This window comes from Caloenas nicobarica, chromosome 1, assembly GCF_036013445.1.
Source record: "Caloenas nicobarica isolate bCalNic1 chromosome 1, bCalNic1.hap1, whole genome shotgun sequence".
Taxonomy (NCBI): Eukaryota; Metazoa; Chordata; class Aves; order Columbiformes; family Columbidae; genus Caloenas; species Caloenas nicobarica.
In genome coordinates, this window is record NC_088245.1 from 55,408,350 (window position 1) to 55,428,887 (window position 20,538).

The 20,538-nt window shown below is 39.0% G+C and overlaps 1 protein-coding gene across 1 annotated transcript in view; it reads right to left on the minus strand.

Moving 5' to 3' along the window:
• Positions 1-19,986, minus strand: part of NAV3 (neuron navigator 3) — a 267,108-nt gene extending 247,122 nt beyond the window's left edge. Inside the window, exon 1 of the mRNA XM_065630337.1 lies at positions 19,519-19,986. Coding sequence (XP_065486409.1) covers positions 19,519-19,761 — 243 coding nt within the window. The 5' untranslated portion in view covers positions 19,762-19,986. The remainder of the gene's footprint in view (positions 1-19,518) is intronic.
• Positions 19,987-20,538: the final 552 nt, after the last annotated feature.

Here is a 20,538-nt window from a genome sequence, read left to right on the forward strand (position 1 = left end):
GAGTCTGGCTAGACTTTAGATCTGAGGAAGTGATCACCAGAAGGCACAAAATACTAAGAACCCTCCTAGTGTTTTCATGAGCAACACACTGTATAAATATGTACCACTATGACAATCCGAAATAATAGGAAAGAGTAATGGGGGAAATGTGCTAACTACCTTTATAAACATAATACATAACTTGTGAGTTTTGTGAAACCTCAAACTTCTACTGGTTTAACAATCTTCAGAGAAGTCCATACATTAAAACTGTATTTAAAAAATATACATGGAAACCATATTATCTTATTACTATTTTGAAAACATACCACTGATGCTGCTGCTGCAGCATCTAGCAGAGTGTCAATGAGGGCTTATGTACCAGTCAGGTGTGATTCAAACTGCAGAGGTTGGAGTCAGTCACCTTCCCATTTGTTAAGGACCCCACAGATCCAGATTATACTGCTGGAGAAATTTTGACTAGCCTCAGGAAAAGAAATCTGCTCTAACTGACAACATCCCTAGTCCTCCAGAAGGTCCAGAACCAGAGTGTCCCATGGAGAAGCCCATGCCAGCAACACTTCCCACAGACCTGCTTGTCAGGAACAGCCTGACAAGGACTGGAAATGCAGGGTAAGGAAAATGTCCATCCCCTGAAGGCAGGGAGGGAGGATGTCTCATCTGGTGTTGTTCCCAAGTCATCCTTGCCAACCAAACCAACAGCTCCCTGATGTGCTTCAGAAACCACCCCATCTAGGTTTTCTAGAGCGGAGGAGATGGGACCTCAATCTGCACCTTTTGTGCAAGGATAAAGGAGCAGTCAGAAAGCATATCCTCCTACAAAGAACAGAGTGGCTGGTTCCAGCGCTGTTATGTAGACCATGAGATAAGTTTTCATTACACTGCCTGTTATAGCCACTTTCTTTAACTTGTCAAGAAATTATCAAGTTTTCCTCATTTCATATAAACACCAGCCAATGGAAAATTTAAAAAAAAGTTATTTTTTCTTTCTTTGGTACTAAATTTTGATAGATGATTCATAGTACTTTTCTGACACAGCCTTTGATAAGAGTTTTTTAAGAAACAAGAGGTGGAACTCTATCAGCAAAAGATATTATATTTGCCTCACTGTTTACTTAGATTCTGACTCTAATTAGGTAAGTCATACAAGTGTAAAACACTCCAATAAAGGAGCGGCATTACTCTGGTACACCACCAGATAAAAGTCAAACTCTAATTTCTTTTTCAAATGTCTACACTGCATTTTTCAGGATTAACATCACAAGGTCTGTAAGTAGTAATATAGAAAGGGTGAAATATTATGTGCACATGGAGTCACTAGAAAAGCTGCTGGATTGTTTCTATGCACACTCTCATGGCACAGATTCTGCATGGGAACCTTTCTGTCGAGCTCTGGGATACACAGCCCTGTCTCCCGTAGCTGTGATCTCCTCATGTCTCCTCAGGGTCCCCATCCTCCCTCCCTGCACACCCCTCTTTAGCATCTCTTTTATTAGTTTGAGCCTTACAAGTTGTCAGTGAAATCTTTGGGAGGGACATGTTGGTTGGAAGCACAGTGACTCAGAGAGACAGCGCAGAATAAGATAAGAGAAAGTGTACTAATTTTCTGCTTTCTCTGCTTCTTCCCTCCTGCGGAGTTAGGAAGAAAAGCTCTCTTTCAATGAGAAAGTAAAATTGCTGGCTGCCTGGTCAAGTAAGTGAATGCAGTGACTGTGGCATTTGTGTTGCAGCCATTTTCATACAAACCACTCCAGCTAAATTCGCAGCATCAGCCTCAATGTGTACTTTGTTCGGGAAAGATTCCCCTACTCATCAAAGCACTGCATCAAAAACAATCATAGCCATTAGGGCAAGCCAAATAGAAGAGACAGCTGTGAAGAACTTTTTTGTCCATTTCTCTGAACATCCTTCCTTTCGTTCACTTGAGTTCAAATTTCTAGCCTTTAACTTGAAGCTCTTTCAAAGACACACAGCCCTTGCATATCTATCAGCTGCTAACACTGCTCCACTGTCCGCAGAGCAAGAGCAGGGCCTCGCTCCTCACTCATCCACTCTTCTCTCAAACATACACGCTTTCTTCACTCCCCATCCTTAGGGCGCAGAAAATCTACAAGGCTCCCACTGCCCCTTTCAAAAAGCAATTTCTGCAGTGGTATCAGACAAGAAATAAGTTAGCGTACTACAACAAGGCCAAGAGAAGTTCAACATTTAAACATTTATGTGATAACGTAAACATAGATAAAAAATTCTGTTTATCTATGAGGTATTTCCCTCTCTCCTCACTTATTTGAGGCTGTTTTTACATCACAAATGTTTCAGAATGGAATTTAGATCTCTATCCCACTTGTAGAGCATCTAGCATCACTGATCCTCATTTGAGTACTTGGACTTAGTAGTTGGAAAGTCATAAGATGGTAGAACATATCAGCTTATTTTTAATTGAACTGTATGCTACACTTTGATCTGAGACATTGTCAAATTTATTATCATGAAGCTAAAAAATGTAGGTTCTTTAGCCTTAAAAAGTTACTTTAGAATAACCATTAACACTTTGATAATGGGAACAACAGAAGAAGACTTTATGCAAGAAGAGGAGTCCTTTAAGAATAAGCTGTGCTGTACAGTGGCAGCTCCACAGCTGCCACGGTGAACAGGAACTGAAAAATATCACTGGTTTCACATGAGCAATCAACAAATTTCAGAGGAATTGTAAAAAGAACTGAGTTCAGCCTGTTACAGTTTAAATTAAGGTTGTGGTTTAAAACTGATTCCAAAGAACATGAAAATACTGTCAACTTGGTGATTTGCTTTTCTCTGAGTTAAACTGTTCTATTCTCACTTCTAATATAATGGGAGAGACCAGGGAATATTTACACATTATTATACACTTTCTTTAGAATGATCAGTAGTGGTTTGTGCGATTAAGGAGCTACAAGAGGAACATGTCAGGTACAAATGGTGACTAACCACCACCCAGGCCAGGTAAACTATTAAAACTACTGATATTAAAAAGCCTTTTAAATGTTTCTCTTGGAACTATCACAAATTCTTTGGGCATACAAACTACTCCTAAATTAAATTATTTTTGTCAGATATTTCAGACTGGACTTTTCAGCAATGGTTTGATTGCGCTGAATGGAGGTGTAAATTATCCACAGGAAAAAAAAAAAAAAGATGGATAACGTGAGCTGAGTGACCTGCTAGAAGCAAGTTCCATGTCTAAGAACAAAGGCCCGTATTCATTGTACCTAACTGTAGGTGCCAGCTTGGGAACTAAATTACCATAGCTACTCTCAATGTGTGATTGAGAGAAAAGCACCTCCTGAAGGTAATTTAAGTTTAGGGACATCTTTGTAGATGTCTCTTTCTCTGCTGCCTGTGAAGGAGCTCAACGGGACAGCTACTGCATGAAGTTCATCAGAAAAAGTCTTGTCCCTCCCCTTGGTGAGATAACCCAAGTTATTATGACATTATTTTCAGGCCTAGAAAGTGACTGTTTCAGAGAAGATAAGTAAGCTGTGAGGATAGAAGGAAAGAAAACAAACAAACAAACAAACAAGCCAAACACACAGAGACCCTCTAAAATAAATTAGCACAAATATAAAAAAAGTTGTGACTTAGATTTTAGATGTTATCTAGTGAACTTGACAGCCTCATATTCTAGGTTTTCAAAAACTGAAGTTTTGAAAGGAAATTAACTTCTGTTGAAAGGGTAATACTTTGTAAAGACCTTAAACACTCAGATGCACAAATCAGTCACCCCTTTAATAGGCATGTTTTGTCTGTGAAACCTATACATCAAAATGTTTACATTTCTGGATGGCAGGCATTTAGCTACTGTCTGCACTCTATTTTGCAGGATATTGTCCTAATTTGCCTACAGCCTTTCTTACTCTCTCTTACCCTCTCTTTCTTACATTGGTATAAGGCGTCACATCTGCGTTCTTGGTGCTGCCTGGTTTGAAGTACAAATGGTTTCAACCAAATTTTCAGCAACAACACACATCTGCACAGCATACTCAGAGCAATCTGCAGATCCCTGCTAGCTAAGCCAGCAAGCACGATGTCCAAAGTGAAAATAAGCAGACTGGTTAGGCAGGTGACAGTTCCAGTACCTTCCAAACATCTCTACTTCCAGATAGTTTGCCAAGCAAAGTAGCTTACAGCTCAAGAGTGGATTTACCAGAGGGATTACAGTGACTACAGACAAGAAGCAGCACCCTTTGCAGAGCACACATCCAACGTGATTAAGGCTGCATGTGCCCTGCGTCTTGCTATAAGCCTTCCTACTTGTTTCAAGTTGTTAAGCAGGAACCACAATTCCTTAATGCTGTCCTTCCCCATAAGGAATGGCTGGAGCTGTTACAGTGCGGTCGTTCTTTTCCTAACAAGAAGAAAAGTAACACATGTGGGGGAGGTTGTAAACCTCGAGAGAAACTCTCTAAAAAAGACGTACTCGAAAGGCTGCAAATGTATGAGAAAACTTTAATGGACATCCTATTTTTTATACTGGGTGAATTATTTGTTTTCAGATCTTGTTTCTTTAAGTATATGAGTAGATTCTAGATTAATGTCACATTTCTCTTCAGAAATGCTGTGACAGCAAGTGTAAAAGGAGGGAGTGTAATGTTGGCAGCTGAACAGGAGTGCTGTGTAAATCTGTAGTGAGATGCTGCTGAGATAGTAGAGAACCCTTGATATATGTGCAAGTACACCAAGTGCCCACCAGCTCATTAGATATTTCTCCTTGTGTATACATATAAGGCCTATCTGTGTACATATACAGTTGCATTGCCATATATTCAGTAAACTAATTCATAATGGTAGTTCTGCGTAATGGTCCATTTCACTATCTCTACTATCTCTGTAGCACTAAGCAGAAAGCTGTGAGAATATCTCAAAGTGAAACATGCCTCTATCACAGAGATATCTCAATTTCCTATGCAACCGTCTCATTTCAGTATTATCTTTGCTTGCCCATCACTCCTCCTCACAACTTCTCAGGGACTTTCCATAACTTCATATCATCAATCTGTTTTAAGAATTAAAAAAAGGATGCCCTTCTGATAAAAGCATAACCAGATCCATCACCCTTATCAAGGCTATGTCTGCTTTAGCTTTCAAAACAGCCTCAAAAGATTTAAATAACGTACTTCGGAACACAGATGTACAATCTGTAATAATAATGATATCATTAGTAATAAGTACATAAAAAGAGAACGTCTTCCCTAATAGAAGTTCTGTAGTAGAGGTAATATTCATCTCAACTAATTTTAGACCGTGAAAATTAGGTGTTTAACTACGTGGTTGATCTCCCCTTAATTAAAGAATAGATGTACACACCTCCAGATGGTGAGTCATTCCACCCTTACGTAAACATCTCAAAAAGTGAAAGGAATTGCCCTCGAGAAGTATTTATCTCTACCATATGGCTATAGTAGAAGTCTAAGCAACTAGCTCAGACTAGACACCAACCTTTTAACTGGCTATAACGAAGATGAATTTCACTATGATTGGAGGCTCCGTATGGTATCTGAAAATATCTGGACAAGACTAACTTCTTGCCTGTGTGTTGTCTGTTCTCAATATCCAGCAGAGTCCTGCACCCTTTCCTGGTCTGATAGCTCTATCTAATATTGCTTTCCTTTTCAATAAATGCAAAAATTACAAGAAAGAATTAACAACTTTTCCTCAAACCATTTTTCTTCTGTGCTCCTCACTCTAAGTTGATGCTACACTTCACTGACCTATGACACAGGTAAAAGTCCTCTTGAACTTTCCTGATATTTTCCATTGGTTCCAAGATATTAGCAGACAGGAAAAAACAGTCCCAAATAGTTTGCCCTTGTGCTCCACATCTTCTATTCATGCTGACTATTTATTACATACACTTAATCCTGACTGAACAACAGCATTCAGCTAACAGGACCTAATATTACTGAACTCCAAAAGAAATATTTCATTAAAGAAATACAACATTTCAGAACAATGGTCTATACAGATTGGACTCTTTCGGTGTGTAGAATAAGACAGAGAAGGCAGATGTGGATTGGCAACAGGGATTGTGAACAGATTTTTACTAAGCACGTTTCTACTGCCAAAAGTCATTTACGGGTGGGACAGAAGGAGCCTCAATTTTAATCTTTGGAGCCACTAATGTGAACAATTCTCTATGCAGAATTTATGAGCTGTTTTACTTATCAGTATTTCCTCAGAGTTTTCACGCAGTCAGATTGATTACCTTTTCCTCATACTGTTTGTGCATACTCAAGTTTGGCTATACAGAGCATAAAATGGACATGAACTGCATACTGTACCATACAAGGAAAATAAAGTCAGTGACATGCCAATCATGATTATTAATTTTTGTTCAAAAACACAGTAAGATATAAATCATAATAAAAATCTACATTTCCAAATACTTCAGCTACAATCAGAACCTAAATACTTGGGGATTTTTTAATTTGTCAAATTCCATAGGTCATCTAAGTAGACAGAATAACAGAAAAAATAGAGATGGAAAGAGTTTTTTCCTTTTAAATCCATAATTTCCATGAATAAAAGTCTCAGATTACCTGATTATCAGAAAATAATATCCCAGTTATCTGGCATAAAACAGTTCAGGATAATAACATAGCCTAACATTCCCCAAAATGAGGGCTTTGTCCTGGACCTGCAATGCATTGCATTTTATTTCCAGAACCTCTTTTCCCATACAGTTCTGAGGATCTTGACAAACATTGTAGCTCTGCACATGAGCAGCAAGGTGCTCACACACTAATGGATATACAATCTGCATGGATCTGCATGACCTAAACAAACAGGGAACAGCACGTTGATACATTTGTTCACAGATAAACTGATTTCCGTAATTAGCAGCACTAGCAGTGGCAGTTTCTGTCCAAGTTTACCTGTAAAACCTTATTATAGAAAATCTGGCAGAGATGTTAATCAAACTGCTTCATTCTGTGGCAATACTTGACAGTTATTAACCAACTACTGGATGGTTTTCTTGAGTTATGAAGAAACCTGAGTATAGAGATTTTAATCACATATATCTTATTGGAGTTTAGGTTTTGATTGAGCCTGGAATACTCTAAGAACAAATATGAGTAACAGACATAACAGCCTCCAAGACAGGATGCAGTTTGTTTGTTTAAAAAACACGGTGCTGGTTTGTGGAAGAAGCAGTGGCTTCTACGGCTTGAAAATCTGTCTTGTGACAATGTAAGAGGTTACCAGTTGTCTAGCCACAATGAAATGGTGTGGTATCCTTTCTCCAGTGAGTAAATGGAGAAACTCCCACTGCTTTCAACAAGAACACGCTGAGTTCTGATTTTGGAAGGCTGATTTAGACATGTTTCGAAAATGAAGTATTTAAAATGACAGAGCTAACAATGGCCATCAGGGAGATGGTAAAAGCAGAGCGCTGCAGAAGAATACAATTATGGGGTAACAAATTCTAGTCTGTTTGGAAAATGACTTTTTAATAACTTAAGCATTTTTATAACCTTCTCTGCATCAACCTCTTTGGCATTGGTGAGGCAGCTCATGCCACAGAGGAACTGGAGAAGGCAAATGCAGCCCAGGAAAGGGACAGCGGAGAGACAGACGGCAGAGCTGCTGCCAGCGCCCTGCCTGCTGACCGAAACCCAGGGCCTGGGTGTCACAGGGGTCCTTGCTTCTGCTGCTTTTGCCTGTTTTGATATTGAACAAATCAATCAATTCTACAGGTCACAAAAAGCAAAAAGAAGGGGTGTACATCTCACTTTTATTACTATGAACAGTAATTTTACCCTAAGTCTTCACTAAAATGATAACATATATGACATGTATATGTATATATATATATATATGTACACATGTGTAGTATGTATTCAGTCAACGGTTTGCTGTATTAACATTTTCAGTCACCTCCACTCTAATCTGTGTCCCACTGCTCTGAAAATATTACAGCATGACTGCAACATATCTGAAAGTATCCTAAAAGCAACTGCATGATGAAGTAGACGAGCACAAAAATTATTAGTTAAATTGCGCTTCTGAATAGTTTAATTAACTGCTAAGGAGAAAAGCCCCCAGCTGCACTCAAATGAGGATATTGGGTAATCTAACAAATGAAAAAGAATAGTGAAATAATATTGCGTTACACAGCCCTTAAGTAAATAAAATTGTATCAAATATTAGTTAAAATTTCATCATTCCTAAAGCCTAATTAAGACAACCAAAGTTATTTATAGAAGAGAGCTGTTGCACTTAGGTTTTTCTCATTTTGTAACAGTGTCTATTTGTATATTTCTGTTAAACGTTTCAACATTAAAAAATAGTTGTAAATCACACAGGCAGTGACAGCATCACACAAGTCATACCAAGACATGGCCATCATCTTGGTAATTACTAATTTCTCATACTTTGCTGCATAGTGGACCTACCTGGAGTAATACCCCACACTTTTCTAGAAGATTCAAAATCTTTCATTGTTTGGAAATGGCAGCAATATGCATACATGGTAAAAAGCTTCAACTCAGTCTTCAGGTTAACTATTGCATCCACCTAGAGTTTTGCAAAGCACTGAATTACAAAGACAAGTTTGCTAATACAGCAGGAACTAATATTCACCTTCTGAAAGTCCAATTCTTGGCTATGCCACTGATTTATGGCTTGATCAAGATATATAATATTTCTGCATAGTCAATGAGGACAAAACTTGTTTATGTCATAACTGTATTATGAATCTTAGGTTACTCTGTGCTAAGGCTCCTGAGATTCTTAAAGATCTGTATTTATATGAGCGAAAATTACTGTTGAAAATCCTGACTTTATTGTCATCCAAGCTGAAATTTCTAATGGGAATTGAAGGAAACTTTTGTCCCTTTAGACTGAAATGAGACCACTATCACCCTGCTTTTGCTGGGATTTATATCAGTATTTCACAATAAGATCTCACAACTTCTCTCAAATTAAATGAGGTCATCTCCAATGTTCAGGAGAAAAGGGATCAAATTTTCCACAGATGCAAATATGTCCTTAATCCCCTTGCTTTTATGGAGCCTGAGTTCTCCAATATCTCTTTTGCTGATCTGAATCTCCTGTATTATATTCTTTTTCTGTTGCCAAATTCCCTCTAAGTAATTTTTTTTAATCACTGCTTAGTCCGACACACCATTTCCTAATATGCTTGGTCTTGTGTGCTCCCTTCCCTGAAACTTCATTTGATTTGCTTTTTCAGCTTCCCTCATGACTCTACATCTTCTTTGCATCATGTCTACAAATGAGGCAAAATAACCCAGAAAAATCCTTCATTGACATGGAAGGCCCTGGGAAGAAAGCCTTGTTTTCGTTTCCACACATTTTTCTTTTATTCCCTACTCCCTTGTGTTAGTAGCTTATCTCATAAAGCAAAACTCTTTAAGGCTGTGAGTGACATAGCTGTCCTAGACTGGGAGGGCTTCTTTGCCCTCATTCATTGGTGACAGAGCCACCAACCCATTCCAGACACCCAGCTGAAGAAGCCTAGTTCTTTCTCAAAATCAGTCAGATTCTGAAAGTTTTGCAAACTAGACTGTATTTTAAAAAATTGCCTCTGGGGATGGCATCACCCATGAATGGACTTTTTGGACTGTTAATTATTACAAAGAGTTTTTCAGTGGAGCAACTTGCTTCCTAGGTTTCAGCTAATAATACAGAACCATACCACTCCTCAGAGTGGTACTGCAGTGATGTAAAGAAAACAACGAAAACACTGTTATTCCCTCCTTACCTTTGTCAGGATCACGTACTTCCACAGGAAAAATATATATTGTATATAAAACGCCGTCTACTTGTACATTCTTATTACAAGCAAGAACGAAGAATGGATGCATTATTAAACTGACAGACAGGAAGCTGCTAACATCAGCAACTGATTAGGTAAAAGCAAAAAAAAAGTTTTTCTAAGGTTATTCAAAGTAACTTCAGTAACTTTTTAAAAAGTAGCTAATTGGATTATTTCTTCAGCATAAGAAACAAACCGAACCAAACCAAAACACACACACACACACACACAAAAAGAAAAACTTACCCACCAAACAACTTTAAAAATAATGGCATTGTTACCATCTTAGATATGAGCTGACTTCAAGGAGGTACTTGATAGAAACCAGAAGTGAAACTAGGTTGTGGCTTCCCATGCTAGTCGCTAGGCCCTGTTCCCTCTCAGAAGCATTTCAAAAGCAAATCTGAACCTGCAGCTCTCAGGCTTTCAGGTTTGTCTTGCTCCTTCATGAGAAACAGATTCCTTCAAGTCTTCCTTCCAGCACTCTGTCTCTGGCTGGTGAGCTGGCCAGCAATGACTAAAGCAGGCAGACTGATCAGCTGAGGAAATTTCTAAACTCCTTTTGAACTTTTATTTGTTATTTCACATTCTTATTTAATGCCTATTTATTTCCACTACAGAGACAGCTTATAAAAAAAAAAAAATCCCCAAGGCCAAAAACTAAACCAAAACAAAAAAATACCCTTAAAAGAAAGCAAACAGCCTGTTTACTGCATAGATGTGTTGCCAGGAAATCCCATTGTTGTAGTGGTGAGTAAAAGTTCTGCACCCTGACTTATTTCTTACTCACCCTAAATCATGTACAAGCCATGCAGCCTTTCCTGATTAATGAAAGTGCTCAAATGTTTTCCAACACTTGCTAGGAAGTCATCTTTCTGTGCATGACCACTCTGATTATTAATCTGTGGTGGTTTTACACATGCCCTGTGAATCAAATCCTGATGCACAACAGGAAGTTTTCACTGCCAAATCTTTCAGAGTTTTACACAGCACCAACATGATACAAAGTCAGGTGCTAAAATTGTCAAAGGGAGATATTTTGGAATGGAAAACACAAGAGAGAGCTCAATATTTTTTGTTTGTTTGTTCTAGCTTTTCAAACTTGCTGCAATTCACTAATTGTAGAGTTTTACCTGAATAAAATATTTTGAACTACTGTTGAGAGATATATAGAAAGATGAAATGCTTTCCACTGCTTTAAGATCAGAGGTGCAGAACAGTAAAGGAGGGTTTAAAGGAAAATAAACATAACTAAAAAGATCTCAGACCACATGTCATGCTGAAAGTAGGTTAGGACAATACTAATATTATACTTGGTTAACGTCGCTCATGTTTTATGCAGAGTTGCTACAGACATTTAGTGGCTGGCACCTTCTCAGTTTATATATCCAGAAATACTATGATCCAGCCCTAACCACTTTAAAATTGTGCTTCCCTTTGATTTGCTTATTTTCCAAGTTCTCTCAACTTGGTTTACACAGAATATACACAAGAGACATCAGAAATCTGCACATCTTACAGAGGGGAATTATCCCTTCACATTTAGCAGACAAAACACTCTGCATTCCTTTTCTGAATTTTAAATAAGTTATGCAGTCTTTCAGCCAATGTCCTCTTGCCAGTAAAAACAAAACAAAATAAACAAACAAAAACAACAACAACCACAAAAGAGAAAGATTTGTGACCTTAAAAACATCACGGGCAAGTGAAGATTAGTGCAAAATATTCCACTAGTAGGTTTGAGAATAGATAGAGGCTTCCTCCTCTTCCAGCTTAATCCACCAACATCCTTGCTGTCAAAAGCGTATTGTTGAGGCACGGGCTTCCTCCAAGACCACATCCTGTGAATCAGGTCGAAGTGAAACACAGAGCTGCTTTAAATTGAACTACTCTTTGCATGACCTGTATGCAAGTGCAACAAAACCTATGTGACTCAAAAAAAATTAGTGTACTAGAGAAAAAAAAAGAAAAAAAGAGAGTGGACCTAGATCAGAATGAACACATAGTTAAAAAACCAAAGAACAGTTCTCATTTGTAATTGATGCCCCTATTATTTACTAAATAAAAGAGTTTCTGCTACAGAGAAGCTAGACAGTGTATTCAAAGGCAGAAATTGGGACCAAAAAAGTCATCTCTCCTTAAAAAAGATCTGCTTTTATTCCATAAGTACTTATACTTTCCACATCATATTTAAGAAGTGAAAAGCCTATCAACAGCATTGCACACAGGGCTTTGATGAATGTTATACTGCTCCGTAAAGGGTTCAACACATTCTGCTCCTCTAATAAATTGTGTCACAGCCTGTGTAGATCAGATACATCAAAACCTAAGAATGTAGCTCCTGGTGTAAAATTCCACCTCCAGTTCGGAGCTGGGCCCACACTGATGCTAGCCACCGATGTTGAAACGAAGCAAAAGCCAAAACTGTCCTCATTCTCTGGATGTTTTATTCTTAACTGATCTCTTAGCAAAGACAAAGGATAGGCTTGTGGTTATGATGTGGAGACTAGGACTCAAGATATCTATGACTTGAAATTCCTAGTCCTGCCACAAAGTCCCAGCCTGAGTGTGGGAAAATCATACATCTCCCCTTTAATCTCTCCTCTCCCTCTGCACTGTGGGGATAATATTTTTTCCCTTTCTCCCAAACTCTGCGTAACACGGCCACACATTCTGTAGGGCTGCAACTAACTTCTACTGTGCCCATGCACACTACCTGTTGTGATAAGGCATCAACCTAGTAAAATTTTCTAGGATCAATCACTGGGTTGTCAGCTCAGGTTCTCAGAGTAGCATGGTTCCATCACCACAGATTTGTACTCAGCTGAATGAAGGAATAAAAAAAGAGAATGAGAAGACCATCACGATCGCCATCGGGTCCTTTGCACAAGGATCAGTGCTAGTAATGCTACGAATGACAGGTGTGCACGTTTGTTTTTTGAAATACTCCAGTGATGGAGATGCTACACCTTCTGCATGCAAAGTGTTCCTCTGTTAAACTGTTGTTACTGCAGGGAAGTTTTACTAAAGCCTAACTAAAACCTCCTTGGGTATAATATAAGCCAAATATTTTAATCTAGAGATGGAGACCACTTCTCTCCATTTATGGTCATGGAGAAGAGATTACCCCAAGAGGCTGCAAGACTGTTGCACCAAACAAACATTGCTGGGTTGCTTCAGGTTCTGGAGCTCTGCTGGTGCATCCACAGTGCGTCACCACTCTGACACACTCCCATTTTCAAGGAAAGGATTTTTTAGTGAAAAGTTGTTTGGTCAGGAAATCTCCAAGCAGCTTTCCTAGGCACAGATGCAATACAAAAGGGTAACAGTAATTGTTTTCTGCTGATGCCTAATACCAGCTCACAACACACAAATCAAAAGGGAATATGTTGAGTTCTACATTCTTAGTTCATGAGAGAAATTAAAAAAGCAGTAGAAAAATAGGCAGAGGTCTAAACCCAGGTTGGTAAGTAGCCTCCTATCCATGGTCTCAGTTACAAATTACAAACGAAAGGCATCTTTCAGCCTATACTCAATACAATTTGCTCAGGAATACAAAAGCTTTGAGAGTTGCAAGTTGCGTTACTGTAACTTTATCTCAACTATATGAAAACGTGCTTTGTACAGATGACTAGAAAATAAACATATAACAGTGAAGTTGGCTCCAAGCTCATAAAGCATAAGGCTCTTAAATCAGTTATAATATAGCGTAGACAGATAGTGCTGGATGCATAAAACACATTAAAGACACTGTTATCTGTTTGATAAAGAAATAATTCAGAGCACAAGGCAAGAAGCTGAAACTGCTGACAATCTGAACTCCTGCCAACTGTCCTGGCTTCACTGGGGCTCTGTGAATTTTAAACATACATAGTCCCAGGTGTCAGCAGTGCCGATTGAAATTTCTGGCAGCTAGTTCAGTGCTTTTGAAACAATGCTGGCTTCCCATCACTAGCGGTCACTATGGGGAGAAGATGAGCGGTCTCTGGCTGCTTCTGCTGCCCTTTTTGTTGCCTTGGCTGTAGTGCTGTAAAAGAAACACTCGGCACAACGAGCAGCCTCCTTTCTTGCCAACCCACAAGACAGACATCTCCAATCCACTAGCTCTGAGAAAAGGAAGGGTATGACAAAGTGGGGAAATAAACTCATTTATTTGTGTTCCCTAGATTCAGTATGTCAAGAAACTTGGTGGAGCTTGGCCCTGAGAGACCGGACAAAAAGTTATCCAAGAAATTGAAAGGTCAAAGAGATGTGGGATTGCAACAGATGCTCTGCTTGGGGAGATTTAGGGAATGGTGGGAAAGGGTCACGCAGAATCTAAGTAAATGGTGTGGAGTGGTTAGCTGAGGAAATATGGAGATATGGAAGTCATTCATGGCACACATCTGTTTTTTCAATGTGCACAGTACTCCCGTTGGCGTGAGCAGGAGCTCCACCCATGTACGGACAGCAAAAATATTTGTCTTGAGATCTGTCTGGACAGCGGAGCCTAGCTGTCCTCCAAGTCTGGTGTCTGGTGGCGGGCAGGAGTTACCACATCACCGACAAACTGCTTAAAACTGATGAAGAAAAAATGGGAGGTTTCCATGCTCATTCCAATGTCCTACTGCAACAGGAGGCTGGCAGAATGACACTGGAAGACCTCAGGCAAAGACTGAGATGCAGTTGTATGATATTAAATGAAATGGACCTCAAGAGTCACAGCAGCAATATGTGTTTTTACCTAATTGCATCAAAGTATTTAGCTTTATTTTGTGACACTGACATTCGTTTTAGATTACTTTAAAGATGTTCATCTGGTACAACTGTTTCAGACCCCATTCTTTGTTGGTCATGATCCCCAGGTAGAGCACATGCATTCTTCTTTGTTCTGTTGATTTATAGACTACTTGCCTAGCCCAACTGCTCTGATTTCTGTGCTCTACAGAAGAAGCCAGCTGTGTCTCTTTCCTCAGATGGACACATATTCTTTTTCATGTCTTCCAGAGGGCCTTGCAGAAGATCCGTTTCTTGAGTTCCCCTGAGATCTTCCTGTATCAGACTGATGATGAACTTGGTGAGGCTGGACCTCTCTAAAGGAGATCAAAAATTACTGTCCATGCATCCTCTGGATACCAGTATCTCCATACTTTCAAGAAACTTTATATAAAGCCCCAGAACTGAAGTGTCTAGAAAAGTTTTAGGTTTGCATATGTGTACTGGATCAGTTGTAGAGCCAGACTAGCACTTTCTAACACGAAATATGTTGCAGTCATGACAGGAAGACTTGATTAGTGGATACAGAGAAAAATAAGTCATTTGCAGAAGCCTGTAAAGATGTCTGCCAACAGGAAGGAAGAAGTAGATAAAGCAGACAGCAGCAGATAGATAGCAGGGACAAAGGGAAACTGAAAACAAGAAAAAAAAAAGATAATATGACAGTAAAGGAATTAATTAACTCAGGAAAGAAGGCTAAAATCTGATCATCCAAGTCATATAACCAAAACACTACCATTAATATATCAGATTTAGCTCAGAGAAAATTCAGTTTGCAAGCATGAGTGATGGTGCAGTGCTCTTGAAAGTCAAAAGTTTGATGATGGGAGGAAATGCCTGGTAGCTTCAAGTGGAGCACAACCAGGAGAATCCCTGGGCAGCCAGGCCAGCAGACCCATGTGCCTAGCAAGGGTACTGACTCCCAGCAGCTATTCAGCTTTGTGCCAGGGAGAATTTGTGGCATCGCCCTTGTGACTACACCATCAAATGTGTGACGGCATCTGAAATCAATTGTGGTGACCTGGAGTAAAACGTTATTGCCTTTGGGCATTTTGCTACTAGTCAATATAGTGCAGAGTTATCATTTAGTGACCAAATTAAATTGGTTTTGCATAGAAACTCTTCTTTCCTTGAGTTTTAAGCCATTGCTTCATTTACCTTTCTATAATATGGCTTGATATTTTTTTTCATTTTGTTACTATTAGATAGCCCATTCTACAACTAGAATAGTACCACAAGGCAGCCTAGCATGACCGAATAATTTTGGTCTCATTAATTTAACAAGCAGTACAAAAATGGGGGCACAGAAATATAAATAATACTATACTCACAGTTAGAAAAATATTACAAAAGATATTGGTATTTTCAGATGTGGGTTTGCATAAAAACACTCTATGGTCCAACTGAACAGCAAAACTCCATCTGTTTCAAAGACAGCCAGCATTTCACCTCATGAATCCAGCAGCTGGATTCCTTTCCTGTGTACATATATAGGAATAAACTTTTGTCTATATGATACTCAGGGAAAAAGAATGTGCTCTGAATGCTTGCGTTCAAATATTTTGCATGACTATTCACATCATAAGTGTTCATGCAGTCAGTTTAAACATTAGTGGGTTTAGCAAGAAAGTAAATGGACCCGTATGTGACTTAGGCACCAAAGAACAATTTATGAGAATTTTGAACAAAAGTGTAGTCAAACTACACATGGAGTAATTTAAATAATTACCACCTTATTATTTGCTTTCCTAAGCTTAATTATGTTCTATCCAATTAAGAAAAAAGTTGAACATAATCACCTCAAACTTTTTCTACCACAGTTTCTATTAAAATAATAATATCACTATTATTAAACTACAAACTGCATCATGTCCACAAAAAAGAAAACAACCAAGACTGTATGTGCAAGTGCAGCAAAATCATGTGAGATGGGAGAGACGCCTAGGGAAAAGAGAACTGATGTTTGCAGCTGTATTCCTAACCAATCTTGGCAAGGCAGTTGTGTGAGAAAGCCAACACAAGTGTCAAAAGTCTTGAACAATCAGGTGTGGTGAGACTGGAGGCCATAGAGGAAACAGCTGGGTGGCAATGACCTACTGTATTGACATGTATAAGCCAAATTTATCTTGGAAACCTTAGCACTTATAGATAGCAACAGGATATGTCAGAGTGAGCGCATGTGTCAATCTAAGTGCCTTCCAGACAGGATGAGAAACCTGGTGACCCACGGTGCAGCATATGTAAAATACCAAAGAAAGTAATGCTAAAGGCTGCAATCTAGCAGCCAAGGGCAAAAGTTAACCAGATGATTAATTCATTTGTTCCACTGTCTTTTGCAGATAGATATCCATCATTTTTTCCCTCAAAAATCCGTGCTGCCTTGTATCCAATGATGTAACATAAGCATACAAGCAGTATGTATACCACAGAGCCACATAAGAATATCATGTTTGATTAACATGTTTGCTAACCAAAGAAAACAACCAAAGGCCTGTTGGAAACAGCACTCACAAATGGTCAAGCTTTGGGACAACAAAATCTGTAATGCAGAACTTGCATCTGCTCAGTAAACCTGAAGAGACATTAACCCTAACAACTTCCTCAAATTTGTGCTTGGAACTACTGCTTAAATAACCTGGACATACTGCTGAGGGTACCAGGCACTGGGAAACCATGTGGCATGGATCTCTACCACTGGTGAAGAAAAATAGCATTCAATACTTTTAGGCTGATATTTTGAAGTTTACTAGTAAGAAAAACCTAAAAGTAATTTCTTTGTTATAACCACCCACTTTATAACCTAAACTACTTTGGCAAACAGATTCCATTAAACTTGCTTAAAAGGTGAACAAAAGAGCATCCTTCAAATAAATGTGCCTGGAAGAAAGCTGGGCCATGGGCTGCCACTAAACCTTAAGGAGAATGTTGCACTTGTAAGGGGGAGATACAGAAAGGCTGCAGAAATTAGTAAATTATTGAATGCTCAGCACTTCTGTAAACCCAGGTGGCCAGGGAAGGTTTTCAGACCACCATGTGCACAAACTGGCCTTACTCTTTAAGGATCATCTTTTAAAAATGCTCAGCTGCCTCCATTGAGAAAGATCCGACAGCTAGTAGGTGGCTTCTTGGAGGCTGACTTCCTCCCCCACCTCCCCCTTAAAAAACAGGCTCTAAAACCAAAAGTATTGTCAAACCCATGAAACGTGAAATGCCAAACTGGGATCACAGTTTGGGTCCATCTAGCCTATTACTTTACTCACTAGTACTTCAGCAGGGCTCAGGAGCAGATGCCTTGGAAGGATACATGGAACACGAGAAGGACTGACTCCCATTAGGTTTCATGCTAATCAGTAATAGTTCCCAAGTGGTTTAAACACTGAAGCAATATGTTTTATACCTTTCTCTCCACTTTTGTTAAAGAATCAAGAAACATCTCTCAGTAGGCAATGTAACTGTATTCTTTTTTTCCTGAAAATAGTACTTGAAAATCTAATTTACTTTTCATGCAATATCCATTAAAGAACAACATTAAAGAAGAAACATAATATTTTCTAGTAAAAATAATCAAGCAAGCAAGCATGAACTGCATTGTGTTTAAAAGCTGTAGTATTATTCTCATGTCAAGCTCATGTCATAGAAAAGGGCTGTTCATCCCTTCTGGTAATCAAAAGATGAACAGTCTGCTGCTTCTTTATATTACTATATAATGTGTCTGAGACCATCAATGCATCATCTTTGGAAGGCAGGGAGACGTGATACAGAAAAGTCCAAGAGAAGAATTAAGTGACATGATCAAAATCTCATGGGGAAACATGTGGCAGGGGTTAAAAAGGAAACCAAGTGCTCAGAATCCCAACACTATGCTTTAACCACAAAACCAGATTTCTTCACTAATATTGAATTAACCCAGTAACTAAAAACAAAGGAAAACCAAGTGCATATATTATGTATATCTTGACACTTTAACAACTCTGAGGACACTCAAGTGTCCTCCAACTACATATGAAGCAACCAGAAATATATGTTTAATCCTAGTGTTGTAATCAGTTCCACAAACCAAAAGTACTAGAAAAGCCAGGGAAAGTAACCTCACATAGCACTGATTCCTGAAGCTTTTAAACCACACATGCAGCCGTAATGTACTGACTGAAAGATCTACAGGAATATATGCTATTGACAAGAAGGGACTCAATACTCATGTTTGAAGCATGAAAAACGTTTTCAACTACAGCAGAAAAACTGGTGGAAAATGAAGCAGAAGTTTTTAAATTGTTATTTAAGACTCAAAAATAACCCCCTTACAAATGAAAAAAAGCCCTGAGCAGTCTAAAAAACATCATGGCATCCTACTTCAGACAAACTTTTTTTTTAAATCACAGTGAATCAGAGCTAGATAGTGGCTACGAATAAGCTATTTTGCAGAAGAGAAAAACACAGATACTTTTCACTGAGAAGCAGTTTTTCTGGTTCAGCAGTTCTGCAGCAGGACTAGTCAGATCATTTGAAAAGTGAAAAGAAAATAAATTACTTGTTTTTATTTTAAAAGAGCCTCCCTGGGGAATAGGTGTAGGCGTGAGAGCTCTTTTTAAGCTTTAAAATATAACATGAGGCAGCCAATTTTTTTTTTTTTTTTTTTATGTACTGTCATGTCATTGCTCTGCTTACTGAATGCTGGAATGATTTTTCTCTACTTGTGATTCCACTGATCCTTATCAAAATGCATCTGTGAAGCAGTTAACACTAACATTTAAAAACAGAATAGTTATTCAAACAGCAGCTCTGAGCAAAACAAATTTCCAAGGCTGCTATGCAAGTTCACTAATGACAGCAGAAGTCTATTTACCCAGCTACACTCAAGTTCTGCATGCAGTACGTTCCTATCAGATTTTGGTCTGAGCAAATCAACATTTTCTGAGAATTGAGATCTGCAGGTAAAGTTTACAACTAACCTTGCTATCTTCAATCTCCTGGGTTTTTCCTTGAAGCGCTCTCCTCTCTCCAAAATCACAGGTTGACTTGAAGGTAAGCTGACAAGAAAGCATCGAGCTCTCCGCCCCAGTAAGCTCCAAAGACTTTGGTGAGTACTGCTGCGAGCCGGCAGTGCCAAGGTTGGGTATCGGGAGGGCAGTGTGAACAGGCTTTGACCCTACGGCTGGCTGTCTGAGCTTGGAGGCAACCCCAAGCACAGGCATGGCTTCTATAAAAGTATCTTCTTTCTGCCAAAGAAAATGCTCCTGACCTCAGTCTAGTAGACTCCAGCTTCAGCAATTCCAGAACAAATACTTTAAACAAAAGTAGCAGTCATCTTTTTAAAAAACGCCTTAAAACAATAATATTACGAGTTTCACAAGGAAGAAAAAGTTTACGTTCATCTCTCCCCTTCTCACTCACAGCCACTCACACGCTGCTCCGTGAGTCAGTGGCTCTGTAAGACTAAACACTCCTTTGGGGCGTGAACTTTTCTTGAAGGTAACTGCCACAGAGCTGCCTGTCTGGGAGTAAAGAACTCATAAATTCGCTTTCTCTTCTTCCTCCAGCATTCCAGGTCTGTGCGTTAAGTGAATGAAGGGTGGCAGAAAAGGAGGGAGAGAAGAGATGAAACCTCCCCGTACTCCAACTGTCAAAACAGCTCCGAGACCACAACACTAGAAGCAGAGACCTCTTCCTGACTATATAAATAACCAGCCCACATCTTTAAAAAAAAAAAAGCAAACCTCTTTTTTTTTTCTGATTTAAAAAAAAGAAAAAAAGGACCTGAGTAGTAGCCAAAGCAAACAGCTGTTGGAAGAGTTTCTATCCCGGAAATAATCTCAGCAATGAAGCTGTTTGTCTGATTCCTGGCTATTTTTCACTGCTGACAACCATGAGCTACGGTGTTTCATTCCCTGTTCCTCCCGTGAAATCAGGTTAAAATCTTGCAAGAGCGTGGCTAGGAACAGACGCTGAATCACAGTGTGGGTAACGTCTGT